The sequence below is a fragment of the Littorina saxatilis genome, linkage group LG2, assembly GCF_037325665.1.
Source record: "Littorina saxatilis isolate snail1 linkage group LG2, US_GU_Lsax_2.0, whole genome shotgun sequence".
NCBI classification, from domain to species: domain Eukaryota; kingdom Metazoa; phylum Mollusca; class Gastropoda; order Littorinimorpha; family Littorinidae; genus Littorina; species Littorina saxatilis.
Genome location: NC_090246.1, coordinates 7,124,132 through 7,146,058, shown reverse-complemented (window position 1 = coordinate 7,146,058; position 21,927 = coordinate 7,124,132). Strand labels below are relative to the sequence as shown.

Here is a 21,927-nt window from a genome sequence, read left to right as displayed (position 1 = left end):
GGGTCTTTCCTGGCAAAATTGTATAGGCATAGATAAAAATGTCCACCAAAATACCCGTGTGACTTGGAATAATAGGCCGTGAAAAGTAGGATATGCGCCGAAATGGCTGCGATCTGCTGGCCGATGTGAATGCGTGATGTATTGTGTAAAAAAAATCCATCTCACACGGCATAAATAAATCCTTGCGCCTTGAATATGTGCGCAATATAAATTGCATACAATAAAAATTTAAAAAAAATAAAATCCTGCGCTTAGAACTGTACCCACGGAATACGCGCGATATAAGCCTCATATTGATTGATTGATTATCCTTGTTATGCGGATTTTTCTTTCCTGATACTAAAATCCCATATTTTGATTACAATTACGATTCAGCTATCGGCTGATATTGTCCAAGGCAATTTAGGACAGAAATCAACAGCATGAATTATAATTTCTTTTAATGGCTCCTCGACCTTACACAAGGTTGACTCAGGTCATGCATTATATATCTTAGATTCAGTTCTTCACTTCACAACACTATAATTATGGTTATTGTTCATTGATTTTGAAATCAATATCATTCTCCGGAAACGTGGCTCATTGTCATACAATCCCAAATGACGACGATAAAAGTTCTTTAGTTACTTGGAGGTGATGAAACAAATATAACGTGTACTTCCTTTAATGACGACGATGGATCCATTTACAGTGGATGATCACAGTCTGCAGAGACGACTCTCGACTATCGGTGATGAACCATGTTTACAGGAACCATGATGGTGGACTCCATGATGATGATGAACTCCATGACGACGATGACGTAAATGACGCTTCTAAAACGTAGCTCTGTCGGTGATGTCTTGCTTGTTCGTCTTCCCGTGTACGAACCTGCGATCAAACGTAGAAGCTGTTAAATATCAGACATTCCCTAAATGACAATTTTATCAATATTCATTCTACGACAAACCTAAATGAAGAAAGAACACATCTACACGCATTCTTTGCGACAAATGAATATGATATCATCTGGTTCGTTCTCGATCGAAATCCACGACTAACTAACAAACTAGTTACCCTTCAAGACGGCGAAACGGGTTCTCCCTCTGGGATAACGGCTTCCTTCTTCTGCAGCGTTAGTAACGTCTAGTTAATTGCGAGAATCTGGAGCTCTCCGACTTGCCTGGTCTGTTGATCTCAACGGCCTGTTCTTCTACTTCCGGCGTTTCTGTTTCTACGTAGTTGCTTAGCGATGCACAAACAACTCGGTTGCATAAACAATTCGTCGCTAAGAACTACAAGTTGAAATAATTTAATCAGACACGACATTTCTTTTCCTTCGAAGTCTGCAATAAAAGAAAGAATTGTGGCTGAAAGAAATGACGTACATCTTTCTGACGTAGATAGTCTCGGTAATCTCGGACCCGCGTGACGTGATTATAGTAGTCTCGGCACTCGCGTGTTTCTAATGAGCTAAAAAGAATCAATCCTTTACATAGGCCCCCCCTTCTGGATAATTATCCTGGGGAAATTATTCTCATTCGAATAGTGAATTAGACGTATAATTATATAACTTAATCATATAATTGTGGCATACGTTACTCATCCAGTTACAAGTCTTGCTTCAGTATGAAGCTCTGCTCATGTAATCGGCACCATGGTTGTCCTTTCCAGGGATCACTTTCACAGTGAATGAGTGGGGCTGCAATTGCATCGCCCACCTCATGAGTCGGGGGTTCGACGGTTGACGTTGCAGATGCTTCAGAGGTTGATGGTCGGTCTCTATGGTGAAATGTCTCCCGTAGAGGTATCTTTCAAATTTCGTGATGCCCCACACGGTAGCCAAGCATTCTTTCTCAACGGTTGCGTAGTTGCTCTCTGCTCCATTTAGCTTCTTGCTTTGAAAAGCGATAGGATGCAGTTGATCTAGGTGCTCTTGCATCAACACTGCACCGATGCCTCTGTCAGACGCGTCTGTCCGCAGTACGAACGGCTTGTCGTGGTCCGGCATGCGTAGTACTGGTTTCTTTGAGAGTTTTTCCTTGAGTGTCTCAAAACTCTTTTCTCGTTCTTCGTTCCAGCGTAGCTTGTCCGGTTCGAATTTCTTCGTCATGTCAGTCAGCGGAACTGCAATGGTTGCGTAGTCTTGAATGTAGGCCCTGTAGAAATTACAGAGACCTAAGAACGAACGCAGTTCCTTCTTGGTAGAGGGAGGAGAGGCTTCTTGAATCTTCACAATCTTGTCATGTTCAGGCCATCTCTTTCCATCTCCGACTTCATGTCCAAGGTATGGTAGCTCCGTGAAACCAATGTAACACTTCGAAGGCTTTGCGGCTAGGTTCGCTTCTTGGAGCCTAGTCAATACTGCCTTCAGAGCTTCCATGTGTTCTTGCCAGGTTTCGGTGGCAATCAGCACGTCATCCATGAAATGATGGACGTCCTTCCGTTTGATGGGGTTCAGAAGCTTCCTCATCATTCTGTTGAAGACACCTGTGGCCGTCTTTAAACCGAATGGCATGTTCACCCACCTAAACTGTCCTGCTGACGTCGTGAAAGCGGTTTTATCCTTATCTTCTTCCGCAATGGGAATCGCCCAGTAACCTTTCGTCAAATCTAACTTCGAGAAGTACTTGGCCTTGCCTAGACTTTGGAATAAGTGCTCTACGTCTGTGATGGGTTCTGCATCAAACACCACGACGTTGTTCAGGGCGCGTAGATCCGAACAGAATCTGTATTTCCCATCTTTCTTCTTTATAAGGACTATTGGCGAGTTGTACGGCGAATTGGCGGGTTCGATCACGCCAAGCTTTAGCATCTCGCTAATTTCGTCCTCTACTGTTCCGACCATAGCGTGAGGTATGGGTCTGGGTTTGATGAAGACAGGCCTCTTTTCCGTTACTTCAATGTTACAACCCAGCAGGTTTGTAGTCATTGGAACATCGGTGAGGTTCTTCTCAAATTCCATGCATATGTCCCTTGCCTCTTTTGCTTTCTCGTCGCTCAGATTCTTGTCAAAATGCATGTCTGCTACAAATTCGGACCTTTTTGTTTCTAACAGAGGTAGCATTTTCTGAGTTTCTGTTGCGAAGATGTCGTCACTCATTGTTTCGTCTTCTTCCATGACGATTGCAACAACTTCATCTTCTTCTTCCTCACTGCTTTCATGCGCGTCTACCCGTTGGGTTGGCGTGCTATGTTTGAAAGACGTGTCTCGTTCTTGGTACTCTTTCATCAAGTTGATGTGGTAGAGCTTGATCTTCCTCCCAATCTTGATTTTGTAATCGAATTGGTTCAGCTTCTCCACTACTGTGTAAGGACCTTGCCACAGTAGTTCCAGTTTGTTCTGTTTCTTGGGTCTCAACAACAAAACCCGTTTTCCTACTTCAATCTCCCGCTTCGCGGCTTTCTTGTTGAAGTATTTTGCCTGTTTCGTAGCAGCATTCTTCAGGTTCTCTCTTGCTATTTCACAGGTCTTCTCGATGCGATTACGCAAGTCAACAACGTACTCTGCCGTTGTTTTCATCTCATCTGACACTTCTTCTTGCGTCCAAGCTTGACGCAAAATCTGCATGGGACCTTTGACAGCCCTGCCGTACAGCAGTTCAAATGGGGAAAATCCCAAGCTCGCTTGCGGTACCTCACGGTAAGCAAATAGCAAGGCCGGGATGAAGGTGTCCCATTTCTTGGGTTGTTCTTGGGTCATGCGTTTCATCATGCTTTTGAGTGTTCCGTTAAAACGTTCCACTAAACCATTTGATTGAGGGTGGAATGGAGCTGTCATGTGGTGCTTGACTTGTAGAAAATCATTCACCTCATGCATCAGTTTTCCAGAAAACTGTGCACCTTGGTCAGTTATGACTTCATCGGGTATGCCCAGCCTGGTCCACATTTCCCACAACGATTCTGCGATCGTTTCAGCACGGATATCCTTGAGAGCAACTGCCTCTGGAAATCTAGTGGCGTAATCCACAGAGACCAGTATGTACTGCTTTTTACTCTCGGATATCGGTTTGATGGGACCAATGATGTCCACGGCGATCCGTTTGAATACAGAACTGATAGGTGGCATTCGACCTAGCGGAACTTTCTTGGTGTGTCCTTTAGGAGTAGATCTTTGGCATGCATCACATGACATACAATATCGTTTGATGTCACTGCCGTGACCTGGCCACCAGAACTCCGTATTAATGCGGTCGAAAGTCTTCTTTTGCCCGAGGTGACCCGCTAATGGAAGGTCATGACCGAATGACAACACTTTCGGTCTTAACTTTTTCAGAACCACCACTCTCGTTTTGTTACACCCATTTTCATACAGTTTGGAGCGAAGGAGAATATCGTTCTTGTAAACGAACTTGACTCCATGGATTTCTCTACTTTTTGTGGCAAATTCCCTGATCTGCGCTAGGGAAGGATCTGCCTTCTGTTCTTGTTTCAAATCCTCAGGAGTGAATGGCTTCTCCTGAGATTTGAGGTTCGGTGGGACACTAGCTTCAGACTTCTTTTCTTCTTCTTTCTGCTGTGCACGGGTGTTCACGGCAGCAACTGTCTCGGAGAACCAAGTGGGGTCGCGGATTGGGTACAACGATGTCAAACATTTGTTGGAACCAATTCCGTACCACTTTCCTATCAGAACAGGATAGACTGGGTTGTCCATCACCGTCACTTCCGTGTCAGCATCGAAAAATGGGGAGTCGATATGCACCACGGCTGTGGGGTACATCTTCTTCGCACCTTTCTCCGCTAGAGTGACCTCTTTCTTGTTCAGTAGGTATTTGTCTTTAGAGACGAGTTCTGCGCTAACCATGATTCCTGTGCATCCAGAATCACGTATAGCTTGAACTAGTTTCCCATCAACCTTGACCGGAATCGTTTCTGAGAAAGTCTTACTTTGACAATCCTCACAAAGTTTTTCCAGTTTCTCTGGAATGTCAAAAGAACGACCCGTTTCATTGACATTCGGGACCACGGATGTGGTACTTTTCTTGGGACAATTCTTGGACAGGTGGCCACGTTCTTTACAAAAGAAACATTGGCCATTGGTCCTCAGTTTTGTCCGCTCTTCATCTGACAACTTATGTGGTTGTGCTGTGCTATGCTGGCTAGAACCAAACATGACCGTGCTCTGTTTGACATCACGCCCGTTACCATCATTCTTGGAAAAACGATTTCCTTTTCCACGAGAATGGGCGTCTGCGTCAGGTACTTTAGTGTTGGACCTAGCTTGATGATAGGTGGTGGCGATTTCGCCGATTTCCTTCGCATCATGTGGGTTGCGATCGCGGATATGGATAGCTAACTCGGGAGGAACTGTTTCCAAAATTTGTTCCCTCAGGATTAGATCCTTCAAATCGTCCACTTCGTTTCCACACTTCGCGAGTTCAATCCATTTATTCATATAGCGATCGAGCTTGACAAAATGTTCCTTGTAAGTGTCCCCTTGTGCTTTCTTCAGATTTCGGAACTTTTTCCGGTAGTCTTCGCTCGTGAGTTGGAAACCTTCATAGAGCGCATGCTTCACTGTTTCATAGTCATCAGCGTCCTCGGCGCTGAGCTTGGAGTAAATGACGCGAGCTTTTCCCTTGAGGAAGTAGACGATACGAGAGGCTTTGGTTGCATCAACGAGCTTGCAATCTTTTGCGTAGTGCTCGTATTGATGAAACCAGCTCTCAATATCGTCCTTGTCCTCAAGGTAAGGTATCTTATGATCAAAGTTATCCTTGCTTTGGCTCGACTCCCTGGCATTGTTGTTCCGGTTATTCTGATTTGCACCTTGGATTCTCAGCTGTTCTAACTGAAAATTCCGTTCGCTTTCGCGTTCTTCGCGTTCTTCGCGTACGTGTTCTTCGCGTTCTATGCGATCACGTTCTTCAACCACATAGGCACGGAGATCGGCTCCGCTCAAGCCCAGTAGTGTACCCTCTTCTATCAAATTCTTGGTCAGTTGTAACCGAGGGATAGAATTTGTCGCCTCATCACCAACAATATGATGGGCTGACGTATGAGCCGTGTGCTCAACCATGTTTCCGACAACGACATTTTCATTCGTGTCATTGTTCGCCTCATTTGAGGAATTCGCGTTCGACATTATCGTTGTTCGTTTCTTAGTTCTACGACGAGAAACACGATAATGACTACTTTCCGACGTATGTGATTCGACGCTAGCACTACGAGTGTTATTCGCGGGCGGATCAGAATACATCACATCTTTACATCCTAGTTAGAACGAATCATGTTCAATCGATACAAAAATTCGAAAATTTATGAGAATAAAAACTGAATTCTAAGTGTCTCGTTGAGTCTACCAAAGAACATACAAGTAATCTTTATCTCAACCATATGTCAAACTACGGATGATTTCGTTTCGCTGCTAATTTCAATACTTTCCTTTCCAGGACAAGTTTTAGCAGAAATTCTGAGTCGTCTAATGCTAATTACCAAGCAGCTACACTATAGACATATGACTCCTCTGTACAGCAGTACCGCGATACAGAGTCACAAGTGACTGATCCTCTGATCAAACTAATGAGTCCATACCAGACTGTTATAGTACGTCACTTCCTTCATCAACAACTAATGAAACACTGATCAACAGACCTTCTTCAGTTTACAATTAGTTGCGGTCGAAAAATTCAGACCTTCCGGGAAATCAATCGGGAACGAACCAGGTATCCCTTACCAAATATGGTTCCAAACTCCCTCCAACCACCCGCGATAATTTCGAACTATATCGGGGTGTGATCAATAGCACGTGTTAGCTATGCTATTCACCACTTGTAATTTAGAACACCACAATACACTGGGGAACTAATTACCAAAAGTGGTTCTACATCTGCCTTTTTTAAAGTGTCGTGGATGAACTCAAACACTGCTAATACATACTACTAACGATGATCAATAGTAAATTTTAATTTTCGTGTTATAGCATACACGTTGAGCTACGTCTAGGTCAAAAGAAAGTAAATGGACATGCACTTATACGATGATGGTGGTGAAACACAACACATGCAAACACAGAGAAAAATATAAACAACAACACACAGCCTCCAGCAATTTAGAAAATTTAGAACGTCGGTCTAACAGAAAATTGCGAATTGATCCCGGAACGATAGCCCCCAATGTTATGCGGATTTTTCTTTCCTAATACTAAAATCCCATATTTTGATTACAATTACGATTCAGCTATCGGCTGATATTGTCCAAGGCAATTTAGGACAGAAATCAACAGCATGAATTATAATTTCTTTTAATGGCTCCTCGACCTTACACAAGGTTGACTCAGGTCATGCATTATATATCTTAGATTCAGTTCTTCACTTCACAACACTATAATTATGGTTATTGTTCATTGATTTTGAAATCAATATCATTCTCCGGAAACGTGGCTCATTGTCATACAATCCCAAATGACGACGATAAAAGTTCTTTAGTTACTTGGAGGTGATGAAACAAATATAACGTGTACTTCCTTTAATGACGACGATGGATCCATTTACAGTGGATGATCACAGTCTGCAGAGACGACTCTCGACTATCGGTGATGAACCATGTTTACAGGAACCATGATGGTGGACTCCATGATGATGATGAACTCCATGACGACGATGACGTAAATGACGCTTCTAAAACGTAGCTCTGTCGGTGATGTCTTGCTTGTTCGTCTTCCCGTGTACGAACCTGCGATCAAACGTAGAAGCTGTTTAATATCAGACATTCCCTAAATGACAATTTTATCAATATTCATTCTACGACAAACCTAAATGAAGAAAGAACACATCTACACGCATTCTCTGCGACAAATGAATATGATATCATCTGGTTCGTTCTCGATCGAAATCCACGACTAACTAACAAACTAGTTACCTCCCAAGACGGCGAAACGGGTTCTCCCTCTGGGATAACGGCTTCCTTTTTCTGCAGCGTTAGTAACGTCTAGTTAATTGCGAGAATCTGGAGCTCTCCGACTTGCCTGGTCTGTTGATCTCAACGGCCTGTTCTTCTACTTCCGGCGTTTCTGTTTCTACGTAGTTGCTTAGCGATGCACAAACAACTCGGTTGCATAAACAATTCGTCGCTAAGAACTACAAGTTGAAATAATTTAATCAGACACGACATTTCTTTTCCTTCGAAGTCTGCAATAAAAGAAAGAATTGTGGCTGAAAGAAATGACGTACATCTTTCTGACGTAGATAGTCTCGGTAATCTCGGACCCGCGTGACGTGATTATAGTAGTCTCGGCACTCGCGTGTTTCTAATGAGCTAAAAAGAATCAATCCTTTACAATGCCAATGGCCTCTAATCTGTACAATATGCCTTTATGCCACACACGGTCGAAGGCTTTTGATATATAAAACAAAAAATGGCTTGTGTTGGGAGTCCCGAGGCTTATCAGCAGCTATACATAGATCATTGTAGGTGCAGGGTAACTGGTTTACAGTCGAGTCATCTGGTATGAAACCAGATTGCACAGGCGTTATTATGTTATTCAGCTTCACAAAATTAAAAATATATATAGGTTACACACTCCGAGTTCTGATTATCTTGCATATTTTCCCGAGGGTCGATTTTCAGGTATTACCGAGCCTTTGGCGAGGTAATACCTGAAAATCGACCCGAGGGAAAATATGCAAGATATTCAGGACGAGGTGTGTAAGCTATTTATCCCATTACTCCGACGTTTTCATTAAAAACACTTACTTTTTCCACTAAAACCTGCCCGTGCCTGTTTTCAGGTTGCCAAAAGCCTCCGCAGTCGAAATTCATGTCAATGAATTCATGCGCAAAGCTAGTTCCCATTTGTCAGCATAATGGACGGCGTCATTCGACTTGTATGTGGACATTCAGTCATTCATATTGCTTATAAAAAGGTCTGCTGTCTGCTTTTACATTTTGAAAGTCATTTTAAAATATCCCTGTGTATATTTGACATCGGCTTTCGTTATACTCAATTCGGCATACCGGGTTTATATTTTTACCAGAATTGCGCACGATAATGGCAGCGCAACAAATTCAGTTCGGGCCGTGCTGGTTTGATCGTTGACCCAAGTCAGTTCGCATGCAGTGTTACTGTTTGTCAGTCGGGGATAGAAATGTTGGCTGTCATCGCGCTGTTCTGTTTCAGTTTTCACACGTGGATCACTTACATAGTCAGTCGTCGGGTTTAGGTTAGCCAAAGCTTCAATACTTCGCCTGTTGTAGACGTTAAAGCAATAAAGCTTGGAAGTTGTATGTCGGCACTGAGAGTCGGTCGCGGTACATCGCTTTCTACTTTGTCCCGGTCTTGAGTTTGAACACCTAAGGTTGGCTACATCTAACACCTCACATCCTCTTCTCTTCCCCATATATCTTAACTGTATCTCCAACTTCTTTTCGTCTTCTTCTTTTCATGTTGATGCCACTCCCTCATTTGTCGCTGAACCCCGCAGTTTACTCGACTCTGATTCACACAAGCCCGTCTGGCAGACGACAGTTCGAACAGTCTTGAACAGCACGGTTGCAAGCAGATTCAGCTATCAGTCGAAGCATTACACTTAAAGCCAAAGCAAATAACCAAATAAGAAAACCTAACGTTTGATTTGACTTCATGGTGAGTCTTCTGATAATTTTTTTGGCGTTGGAATGGATCTCAACGCGGGGTTCCCAGCTACGACAACTTTTCGAGAGTTATGCACCGCAGGCATGCCTTCGACAATCGATGTCAGTTTCAGATTGAGTTTTCAAATCTCTCTCTCTCTCTCTCTCTCTCTCTCTCTCTCTCTCTCTCTCTCTCTCTCTCTCTCTCTCTCTCTCTCTCACGGTTCTGTGTAGATGGCTGTCTGTGTAAAAATTAGGGAGTATCGTCCCTTGATCCCACTCGCGATACTCGTTGAACATGCCCCTTACCCTAAACCCTAACCCTAAACCCTAACCCTAACTAACCCTAACCCTAACCCTAACCCCTAACAAAACATGACCCGCCCAATCGCCAATCCGCAAATAATGTTTTTGACGTCATTTCACACTATTTTTGAATGCTTAGTCGTGGTGGCCTCCCTTACCAAAGTCATTCAGAGTTGCTTCCCTTTGACCCTTCTCATCACAATGCCGCCATTTCTTGTCTGCATTTTGCCGCCGAGTTTGTTTAGGGCGTTTTCTTCTTCTTTTCGGTTTTTTCACCGTTCTTATCATGGTAAGCAGTCACATTACTCATTTATGCTTCGATTCATTACATTTTACACTCTTTTTCTTGCTTATTTTACCCGTTTTTCAGCAGGGTTAGCCTCTTAGCAAAAACTTTTTTTCAGGGGAGCTAATTACGTTTCTTATCATTTTTTTGCTCACAGGAGTTGCTCCCTTTACACCGTATGCTTCACTTTGCTCGCTCTTTTTCCGCATTGTAACTATATTATTTAAGGGAGCTAATTTAGGTGGTTTTTTTACAGGTTTTTCGACTGGAGTTGCTTCCCTTTGACCACTGTCTTCACTTTTACCATGAATTTCTTTGATTACAAGGTTAGTTTTTTTCTTCTTTGTTTCTTTGTTTCTTTCTTTCTTTCTTTATTTGTTTCTTTGGTTAATAGTTTGTTTGTTTGTTTCTTTGTTTGTTTCTTTGTTTGTTTTCGAATGACTCACACTAACTTCCTATAGCGAAGGTGAAGGCCACTGCTGATTCCCGTGTCGACGCTATGCTAAATGTCTTTCACTGTCCCCAGTTCAACTATGTTGGGACATGACGTGGTTGTGTTCTAATAGCCGTGTCGAGACAGTGTTAGGGATACAGATGGCCCATACTCAACTTTGAACTGTAGCTTGCGTCCCAACAGCCTACACTTGGAACAACTGCAACAGCGGTAAGACTGACTCTTTTGGAAGGCTATGTTATCAGCGATCAGATCATAACTAAGACTGTTTCTGTGTTTTACAGGCTATGCCTGGTATTACTATCACCGATCAGATCTTAACTAATTCTCATTCTGCGATGGGGTTTTCTTCTCTTGTATAAGGCCGTACAAACAAATTACACTCTCGCTCGACTCCCCTTTTATTGCACTTACACAATGCGACGAGGCTATCTTGTACCAAAGGTCGTATAAATTGGCTAGGCTTACATTGTGATGGACAACACCAGCGCACCCTAAACCTAACCCGAAACCGTAACTTCCCTATTAAAACTTGAGGTGACGCTCTATACTTGAAGCAGAGCTCCTCGCTGGCACAGGCACCAAAATTTTTTATTTCATGTCAAAGTCTGCACAGATCTCATAACATGTAGAGTGATGTAGTCTTGTAATGTCAAAGCCTGCACAGATCTCATAACATGTAGAATGATGTAGTCCTGTAATGTCACAGTCAAAGTCTGCACAGATCTCATAACATACCTGTACAATGATGTAGTCTTGTAATGTCAAAGTCTGCACAGATCTCATAACATGTAGAATGATGTAGTCTTGTAATGTCAAAGCCTACACAGATCTCATTACATGTAGAATGATGTAGTCTTGTAATGTCAAAGTCTGCACAGATCCCATAACATGTAGAATGATGTAGTCCTGTAATGTCAAAGTCTGCACAGATCTCATAACATGTACAATGATGTAGTCTTGTAAGGCCCCCCAAAAAAAATTGTCTGTTTCTGGTAACATGGCTAAAAAAAATAGGGTCGGTAGGTAGGGATTTTTTTTTAATTTATTTATTTTTTTTTTTTACCCCAAATGTAGACCAATAAAACTAACTTTAAAAATCGCGCAAAGAGACTGGATTCACTATACATAGAGACAAGACACTCAACACATTTACAAATCGTCAGCGGACTTTCGTTTTCACACGTTTTTGTTGTTCATTTTCTCACTCTGTCCTTTACCACCAAAAAATGTTTAAAAAAATTTTGAGTTTGGGAAAAAAAAAGTTTAGGGTCGGCGACGAAATTTAGGGTTGGTTGGGTGACCAGAAACAGACAATTTTTTTTTTTTGGCCTAATGTCAAAGTCTGCACAGATCTCATAACATGTACAATGATGTAGTCTTGTAATGTCAAAGTCTGCACAGATCTCATAACATGTAGAATGATGTAGTCTTGTAGTTGTAATGTCAAAGCCTGCAGAGATCTGAGTTCACCCGTACCCTAACCCAAGTTAAGAAAAGCTAGGGCATTTTATTTTTGCGAAACAACTGAATATGAAAACAAAAGAAAGCGTGGAGAAGTAAGTTTGGGTCCTGCAAGACTTTATGATCAACGATTTATCCCTTCAAATAAAATGAAGATTTCTGCTTTTCGTTTGCTTTGAAGGTAGGGAGATTTTACGACGCACACAAAAAATGCAAGTCATATTGACAATAATGTTGTTATTCTTCTTTCTTCGAAGTACCGTACATTTGTTTGTGGTCATATAGACAGACAGACAGACAGACAGACAGACAGAAAGAGACAGAAAGAGACAGACAGACAGACAGACAGACAGAGACAGAGACAAAGAGAGGGAGAGAGAGAGAGAGAGAGAGAGAGAGAGAGAGAGAGAGAGAGACAGCCAGACAGACAGACAGACAGACAGAAAGGACAGACAGACAGACAGAGACAGAGACAGAGAGAGAGAGAACGAGCGCCTGTTAGGCCTGTTAGCGAACCAGGAAGTTTGTGGATGGTATGACAGTCAACATGTACATAGGCTAAAGAAGACATCCAAGAGAATGTATTGAACTGAAGTAAGTTCCTACTTTGGTTGTTGTCGTTGTTGTGTTGTAGTGTGTTTGTTTGTTTGTTTGTTTGTTTGTTTGTTTGTTTAACGCCCAGCCGACCACGAAGGGCCATATCAGGGCGGTGCTGCTTTGACATATAACGTGCGCCACACACAAGACAGAAGTCGGGTTAGTCATGTCTCACCCACTCCAACCAGTCCTAGCACTAACCCCATTATGTCAGACGCCAGGCGGAGCAGCCACTAGATTGCCAATTTCAAAGTCTTAGGTATGACCCGGCCGGGGTTCGAACCCACGACCTCCCAATCACGGGGCGGACGCCTTACCACTAGGCCAACCATTCCGGTTGTGTGTGTGTTTGTGTGTGTGTGTGTGTGTGTGTGTGTGGGTGTGTGTGTGTGTTTCTGTGTGTATGTATGTATGTGTGTGTGTGTGTGGGTGTGTGTGTGTGTATGTGTGTGTGTGTGTCTGTGTATGTGTGTGTGTGTGTGTGTGTGTGTGTGTGTGTGTGTGTGTGTGTGTGTGTGTTTGTTGTACTTGTCGTTTTTGTTGTTGTTGTTGGGGTTGTTGTTGTTGTTCTTGTTGTTGTTGTTGTTGTTGCTGCTGTTAGGGTTGTTGTTGTTGTTGTTGTTGTTGTTGTTGTTCTTGTTCTTGTTGTTTATTTTGTTTGGCCGTTGCTATTGATGATGTTGGTGTTAGGGTTAGGGTTGTTTTTGTCGTCGCAGTCGTTGCCGTAGATTTCTATAAAGCAGTGGCATTGAAAGCAAAGATGTGTTCGGAATTTAAATAAAAACAAGTCGCAAGCTGTCGAACTCACAAAATGAAACTGAACACAATGCAATTTTTTCAGCAAGACCGTATACTCGTAGCATCGTCAGTCCACCGCTCATGGCAAAGGCAGTAAAATTGACAAGAAAAGCGGGGTAGTAGTTGCGCTGAGAAGGATAACACTTTTCTGTACCTCTCTTCGTTTTAACTTGCTGAGCGTGTATTTAATCCAAACATATCATATCTATATGTATTTGGAATCAGGAACCGACAAGGAATAACATGGAAGTGTTTTTAAATTGATTTTGAACATTTAATTTTGATCATAATTTTTATATATTTTTCATTTTCAGAGCTTCTTTTTTATCCAAATATAACATATTTATATGTTTTTGGAATCAGAAAATGCTGAAGAATAAGCTGAACGTAAATTTGGATCGTTTTATAGAATTTTTTTTAGTTTTTTTTTGTGCAATCATTAATTAATTTTTAAGCCACCAACCAAAATGCACTACCAAAATCCGGCCTTCGTCAAAGATTGCTTTTCCAAAATTTCAATCAATTTGATTCAAAAATGAGGGTGTGACATTGCCGCCTCAACTTTTACAAAAAGCCGGATTTGACGTCATCAAAGGTATTTATCCAAAAAAAGAAAAAAACATCCGGGGACATCATTTCCAGGAACTCTCATGTCACATTTCATACAGTTCGCTCCAGTAGTTTGGTCTGAATCGCTCTACACACACACACACGCACAGACACACACACATACACCACGACACTCGTCTCGATTCCCCCTCTATGTTAAAACATTTAGACAAACTAATTTAGTCAGGTTTTGACTAAATGTAAATCAAAACTTGACTAAATGTAACAAGGCCACTTAAAACTTAGACAGCTTTGTAGTAACTTCTGCTTTTACTTCCCTTTCCCCAGTGTATCTAATCGTATGAATCAGCTTCTTACGGAATCATTATTTCAGTTAATCAGCAAGTCATTTCAACTCTTTGTCAGTGTTCCATTCTGTAAACAACAACAACAACAACAACAACAACAACAACAACAACAACAACAACAACAACAACAACAACAACAACAACAAGCGAGCTGCAATAGAGTCGTGGTAGCGATGTATGTTTCACACACACAAAGGCGTTGATGGTTGACACGTTCCTAGAACGTCGACTGATTGTTACTGTGCTTGGCAGGGTTTCAGACTGTCTGTCGACTGATTGTTACTGTGCTAGGCAGGGTTTCAGACTGTCTGTCGACTGATTGTTACTGTGCTAGGCAGGGTTTCAGACTGTCGACTGATTGTTACTGTGCTTGGCAGGCTTTCAGGCACGATGGAGCCGTCCGCAGACGATGCCTTGGGTCAATCACGCATCTCTCACCATCCCCGTTTGCGACCTAGCGATGACGTGATACCAGGTGACGTCACTGGCGTGGTGGGTGATGACGACAGTAAGGCCGTGGATGTGGGTTACAGGGACTATAGTGAAGGGGCGCTGTGCCAAGCTGCTCATCAAGGAGGTGGGTTCATATTCATAGACACACAGACAGACAGACAGACAGGCAGGCAGGCAGGCAGGCAGGCGCGCGCGCACGCACGAACGCATGCACGCACACAAAGACACACACACTCGTACACACACACTCATACACACACACACTCACACACACATACATACTCAAACACACACACACACACACACACACATACTACACACACACACACACACACACATACTCAAACACACACACACACACACACACACACACACATATATATACGCACGAACACACACATACGCACGAACACACACACACACACACACACACACACACACATATATATACGCACGAACACACACATACGCACGAACACACACACACACACACACACACACACACACACACACACACACACACGCACGCACACACACACGTACACACACACACACACACACACATGATGGTTGACACGTTCCTAGAACGTCGACTGATAATTTCGCTCGAAGTATCTTTAGTATGTTGGTAAAATATTCCGACAATTTCAAAGCAATCCACCAAATCATTGCTAAAGTGCAAACTTTTTTTGTCAGTCGCGTAAGGCGAAATTACTACATTTAGTCAAGCTGTGGAACTCACAGAATGAAACTGAACGTAGTCCGCCGCTAGTGCAAAAGGCAGTGAAAGTGACGAGCCTGTTTGGCGCGGCAGCGGTTGCGCTGTGCTTCATAGCACGCTTTACTGTAGCTCTCTTCGTTTTAACTTTCTGAGCGTGTTTTTAATCCAAACATATCATATCTATATGTTTTTGGAATCAGGAATCGACAAGGAATAAGATGAAATAGTTTTTGAATCGATTTCGGAAATTTAATTTTGATCATAATTTTTATATTTTTAATTTTCAGAGATTGTTTTTAATCCAAATATAACATATGTATATGTTTTTGGAATCAGAATATGACGAAGAATAAGATGAAATTGTTTTTGGATCGTTTAATAAAAAAATAATTTTAATTACAAGTTTCCGATTTTTAATGACCAAACTCACTCATTAGTTTTTAAGCCACCAAGCTGAAATGCAATACCAAACCCCGGCCTTCGTCGAAGATTGCTTTGCCAAAATTTCAATCAATTTAATTGAAAAATGAGGGTGTGACAGTGTCGCCTCAACTTTTACAAAAAGCCGGATATGACGTCATCAAAGGTATTTATCGAAAAAATGAAAAAAATATCCGGGGATATCATACCCAGGAACTCTCATGTCAAATTTCATAAAGATCGGCCCAGTAGTTTAGTCTGAATCGCTCTACACACACACACACAGACAGACAGACAGACAGACACACAGACACACTCACACACACAGATACACACACACACACACACACACACACACACACACACACATACACCACGACCCTCGTCTCGATTCCCCCCTCTATGTAAAAATGACACAAACAAGTCCCTTTTTTGACAGCTCTTGCGATCGACATCTGCATCAGTAAGAATAGCATAGCACGCAAAATACTAAAGGTAGCAAAACAAAACAAGAGGCGAAGCCTTCAAGGCTCCCGTAAGAAATCAACAAACAGTAACATAACACAAACTCACTCACTCCGTAACACACACACACACAAACACACACACACACACACACACACACGCACACACACACACAGTTAAAACTAACGCATCATATCAACTCCATGTATAATTTTCAAAAGAAGGCAAACAGATAAAATGACTAGGGTAATAGGTTAGGTACCTGCCATGTGGGCACTTTTTCCACTGCTGTCCTCAGTCCTATACTTTTCATCAAGACTTGTCACCATGCCGAGTAGATCTAAATTCGGAAGTCTTCATGTGGCTGAGGCATATATCTGACATAGCGTCGATCTTGTTGTAGGTTAACCTCCTTTCTGAAACAAATGGCAAAATGCGATTAGTTATGATGACTACAACCTACACAAATATAAACAGTGTTTTGAAACAGAATAGTCAGGTTATACAAGCCACTTTACCTATGCAGCATGGTAACCCTACAATATGCGAAACATGTCGACTGCAGCAGCCTGGTTCTTAAAATAATTCTGACGGTCAACACAGCCAGAAATGCCAACAAAGACAAGAAAGCTGTTGCAAGGTAAGCTTACCAAACGTTACATAGCGAATCATATGATAGTGCGTAAACAGCAAACAGTAGATCTACAATCAAAGAGAGGATCGAGTCTGGAATGAAACGCGATACAGATCTAGCATTCAAAAACTGTCTTTCACGTTCAAGGAAGTTGTTGCAAAGTACTTAAGACTTACTAAATTGTACAGACAAAACCATGACAGTGCATGTTTTGAATCTGAGGAAAAAATCGTGATCATTTTGACTTTGAGAACAGATTCATTCCGTTTCCTTATATCTGCATGTTCAAGTAAATGGTGGACAGTTTTTTTCGGGCAGAGTAAACTTAACTTGAGACTCTACTGCAAGTCTTGAAATTCACATAAATCGAACCACGAGCAAAGACATCCAAACATTACAGGCACTTTAGATCAACTCATTTCACTAGAGGTGACTGCCTAGCACTGTGTTTGACATCCGTGTCTGCTGAAATAAAAAGAAATTAAAACAAAACGGATTAACAGTAGGTGACACGTTATCAGAGTGGGAGACACTAGATCTGTCTCTGAACTTACCGGGATACGGCTGCAAGATCGACACTGACTGCCGCGCTTTCGACAGCTCTTCCTCGCGTGGACATTGGAAACACGCTGTGCAGATCAAATTGTAGGAAATCTCCCTTTGGTATCTTCTTTATTTACTTTTCTGGAGCTTAGAAACCGAACAACATGAAATCGTCTTCCCCGGCGAATCGGCGAGGTGAGAACTGGACCACAATCCTTCGCGCGACCCCTGACCTGATCTTGACACCTGACCTGCCGTCTACATGCCAAACACGACACAAACCAGTCAACTGCTTGTACCCCTTCAAAACCCCCCACCACCCGTTTTCTTTGGATACACGCTTTAACTACACACATGCCGACACAATGTTGATCATTGCTTCAATAATTTGAAGATGGTGCTTGAAAATTAACCACGTGAAATGAGTATTTCGGTGTTTAGCCAAAAATGTTAAAGTTTCTACCACAGACATACACACATACATACGCACGCACGCACGCACAGACAGACAAAGTTTACCATCGCATAGGCTACACTTACGTGAGCCAACAATCTATTCAGGGTAGATAATTGGTTTGACTTTCTTCTTGTATGTCAAAGTTGCAAAGTTTTGCCTATTGTGATTTCTTGACAATTTTTCATTCGGCTCATTCGTTTTTGTCTGGTCGATTTTGAGGGTACCCTTACTTGAGGGGCGGTCACGTGATCCCTGTAAAAGAAATATTTAATCAAAAAGGTGATCCTGGAGGTTAAGTGAACGGTCTTAACTGGCACAGTTTTAATGAAATGACACGGGGATTAATGCTTTAATTTGGGTTTGAAATTTGTTGCAATAATTGTTTGGCCAAGTTTAATTTAGGTGGACTCATCGTGATAGGCACGCGCCCTAACCACTGTGCCCACTGTCATATCTTGCATTCTTCCGCTATCAGTGGTAACAGGGAGTCAACACAGCTCGTGTGTTCTGCTAGTAGTATTTATTCAGGTTTGGCACATGGTTGTGAATGGCGGTTGAGTGCTGGGTGGAAGTGCCAACACTCCCAGGGTGCAATATACTAAATAGTATGTATAAAACATGGATCGGAATACGATCGTAATAATAGGGTCATGGACACAACACAAATTTTCTAACTCTGTTTTTGTCTGAGCCAACACTTGACAGGAGTCTTCGGAAATTTAGGTAACACGTAACAGTTTTCAGAAAATAATAACATTGTTCTTATAAAGCTTTTTGTTTCAAAAATATTGTTCTTGTGAAATTACAGTTCTTTCTTTTTCTCTACGGTAGAAATTGTCCACAGGCTAAACACGTTTTTGTCTTGAAAACTTTAACGCAAATGTCCAGAGAATAAAACTTCAGGAACTTCTACAGTGTGTTTGCATGTGCTTGTGTGTATGAATGCCGTAATTCAATTTGTGGGGATTTTTTTTTTTTTACATTATCAGAACGAGCTTGAATGTAAGATCAATTGTGTGTTGTTAATTTTTATTTCCGCCGCTTAATTAGCTCAGTAATTAAGAGAACTTAAAACAGGTATTACAAAGTAAGGGAATTGTTGACTGCGGAAAGAACTCATTCCGAGTTAAGTGGTATGAGTGATAACTGCCTGGCGCTGACCTGCCTGCCTAAAGACCGTATCTCCAAATGCGGCGCTTAGGCGGGCGATCGCCATACACTCACTCTCTGCAACGGGAAGCCTGCCAAACGGCCGTAGCTCAAATTAAGGTTATTTTACAGATGCAAATCCCCTAACACTCGGTGATTTGTGCGGGTTTAATGATTGCACGTTTTTGTACGGCCCAATTCAAACCAAACTTTGGTCAGCCTGCACAAACAAAACAACCTTATTTTGTGGCATGATCTGAAAAATCATCCCATACTTAGCTGTTGTTTCATAACAACGACTGTATTCAATAAAATAATAAGAGATTAGTTGCAGTGTAAATACATGTGCATATGCATACTGACTTTTAGACTGAATTAATTCATGTGTCACTTGTTGTTTTATTGTTGTTGTAGTTGTTTGTTTTAGTTTCGCTGTCGATTTTGAGATTCCTTTCACACTTCCTAAACAAACATGTGTGTGTTTGCAATGTTTATAGCGATTCAAAGAAGACATGAGCCAATATGATTGTGAACATTTCAAACTATCAGCTGTAAAAAGTAAAATGCTCGTAAGGATAGTGATAATGTTTTACATTCTCATAAGTTTCTGCGTTAGCGGAACAACTTACTAGACCGATGCTTAAAAATCCAATTAACTGAGGCCACACACCCGTTGAATTTGCTTCCTGACACTTCACTACAGCTGATAAACGACATCCTGTGGGAACACTAACCGTACCCCTTAGGCAGGTGCATCACCTTCCAGATAACGGAACCATGAGATAAACATTGGAGATGGGAAGCTGCATTGTTTCACTCACATCCAGACACTCCACCGTGGGAAGCTGTTTTAGTAAAACTGCAGTCAATTCAGTCTTCTTCGGCTTTCTTTCTGCGAAGTGTTTGAAACCGCCACATGAGAGGTAAGTTACTTGTAATGTTTTCTATTAATTGATACTTTTATTTGTGTGTGTGAGTGTGAGTGATATAGTGTGTCTGTGTGTGTGTGTGTGTGTGTGTGTGTGTGTGTGTGTGTGTGTGTGTGTGTGTGTGTGTTGACTTTTGCATGATTAAATTCCATAATAAATATCTGTGTATTTCCCTTTTTAACACACACACACACACACACCTAAAACTTAACCAAGAATAGTGAAAAACAATGTTAATACCATCCACAGTCTGTATAGCCATGTACTAGCCCTGTCATAATTATGTGACATTTTGCAGGACCTACATCATGGAGTCAGATGACGAAAGCAACAGCGTGTACCTACAACTTGCGACGTCTTTCACGTCTCAAATGGATACAACAGGGGCGTTCAATTCATCAGACGAGGAGCCTCTCATCACGAAAGTGACGCAGCCTGGTTTTGATTCATCTGATGAGGAACCCCTCATTACAAAGCAAGTTCGAGGTCATGGGTTGTTCAACTCATCCGACGAAGAGCCCCTTATTTTGAAGACAGGTCCTAACAACGATTCCACACTCATGGACCCAACATATCTGCCTTCAGATGAAACTGAATGGTCTGATGAACAAGAAAACCACTTGCATGAACCACGAGGTAAGCGACTTCGTAAACTCCACAAGAAAATGACATCACCAGTTATTGACATAGAGATGGCACAAGCTGGGGATGCAAGTAAAAAAACTCATGATCACTTTCTGAAAGCCAAAAAAACTCACAAAAGTAGACTAGACAATCTTTTGTGTGCCAACGGACTGCAGAGGCAAGAGATTGCTCCAGATGGGAACTGTTTCTTTAACGCTGCAGTTGAACACTTTGAAGATATCACGCATTTGGAACTTAGAACCTGCTTGTGCAATCAGCTGAGTGACAACTTCGGAACCTACATAAATTTCATAGCAAACTACAGTACAGAAGACGAAAATGAGCGCTTCCTGCGATACTTCTTCAATGTCCAGGAACTGCGCAGTCCAGGTAAATGGAGCAATGACGCTGCAGATCTGTTACCTCAAGCACTTGCTGATTGGTCCGAAAGGGTGGTCAGAATCTACTCCAGTGATCCCTTCACACCTGTCATAGACGTGCTTCCAACAACTGGAAACAGCGATGACACATCCATCACATTGGCCTTTGTCGCCCACGAGCCGACCCACTATGATGCCTGCCATGTACGTTACAGATCAGGGAAAGTCACTGCAAAGTTAGCAACTACTCCCTCCACAGCTGATCAGGACAGCCATCCAGTGAATCCCTCCACAGCTGATCAGGACAGCCATCCAGTGAACCCCTCCACAGCTGATCAGGACAGTCATCCAGTGAACCCCTCCACAGCTGATCAGGACAGCCATCCAGTGAACCCCTCCACAGCTGATCAGGACAGTCATCCAGTGAACCCCTCCACAGCTGATCAGGACAGTCATCCAGTGAACCCCTCCACAGCTGATCAGGACAGTCATCCAGTGAACCCCTCCACAGCTGATCAGGACAGTCATCCAGTGAACCCCTCCACAGCTGATCAGGACAGTCATCCAGTGAACCCCTCCACAGCTGACCAAGACGCCCATCCAGTGAATCCCTCCACAGCTGATCAGGACAGCCATCCAGTGAACCCCTCCGCACCTGACCAAGACGCCCATCCAGTGACTCCTTCCGCACCTGACCAAGACTCCCGTCCAGTGACTTCCTCCACACCTGACCAAGACTCCCGTCCAGTGACTTCCTACGCACCTGACCAAGACTCCCGTC

At 42.4% G+C, this 21,927-nt stretch overlaps 2 protein-coding genes across 4 annotated transcripts in view; one reads left to right on the top strand and one right to left on the bottom strand.

Annotated features, from left to right (window-relative positions):
• LOC138958097 (ras-related protein Rab-37-like) overlaps positions 1–21,927 on the bottom strand; it is a 299,221-nt gene that overhangs the window by 39,032 nt on the left and 238,262 nt on the right. The gene's annotated exons all lie outside the window — the stretch shown is intronic.
• Positions 10,598–21,927, top strand: part of LOC138958093 (ankyrin-3-like) — a 31,955-nt gene continuing 20,625 nt past the window's right edge. The window contains exons 1-2 of one of the 3 annotated variants that reach the window (XM_070329154.1): positions 10,598–10,805; positions 14,757–14,948. In XM_070329154.1, coding sequence (XP_070185255.1) covers positions 14,762–14,948 — 187 coding nt within the window. In that variant the 5' untranslated portion in view covers positions 10,598–10,805; positions 14,757–14,761. Of the gene's footprint in view, positions 10,806–14,748; positions 14,949–21,927 lie in introns of those variants that run through there. The other 2 variants (XM_070329153.1, XM_070329156.1) reach the window with 2 other exon arrangements.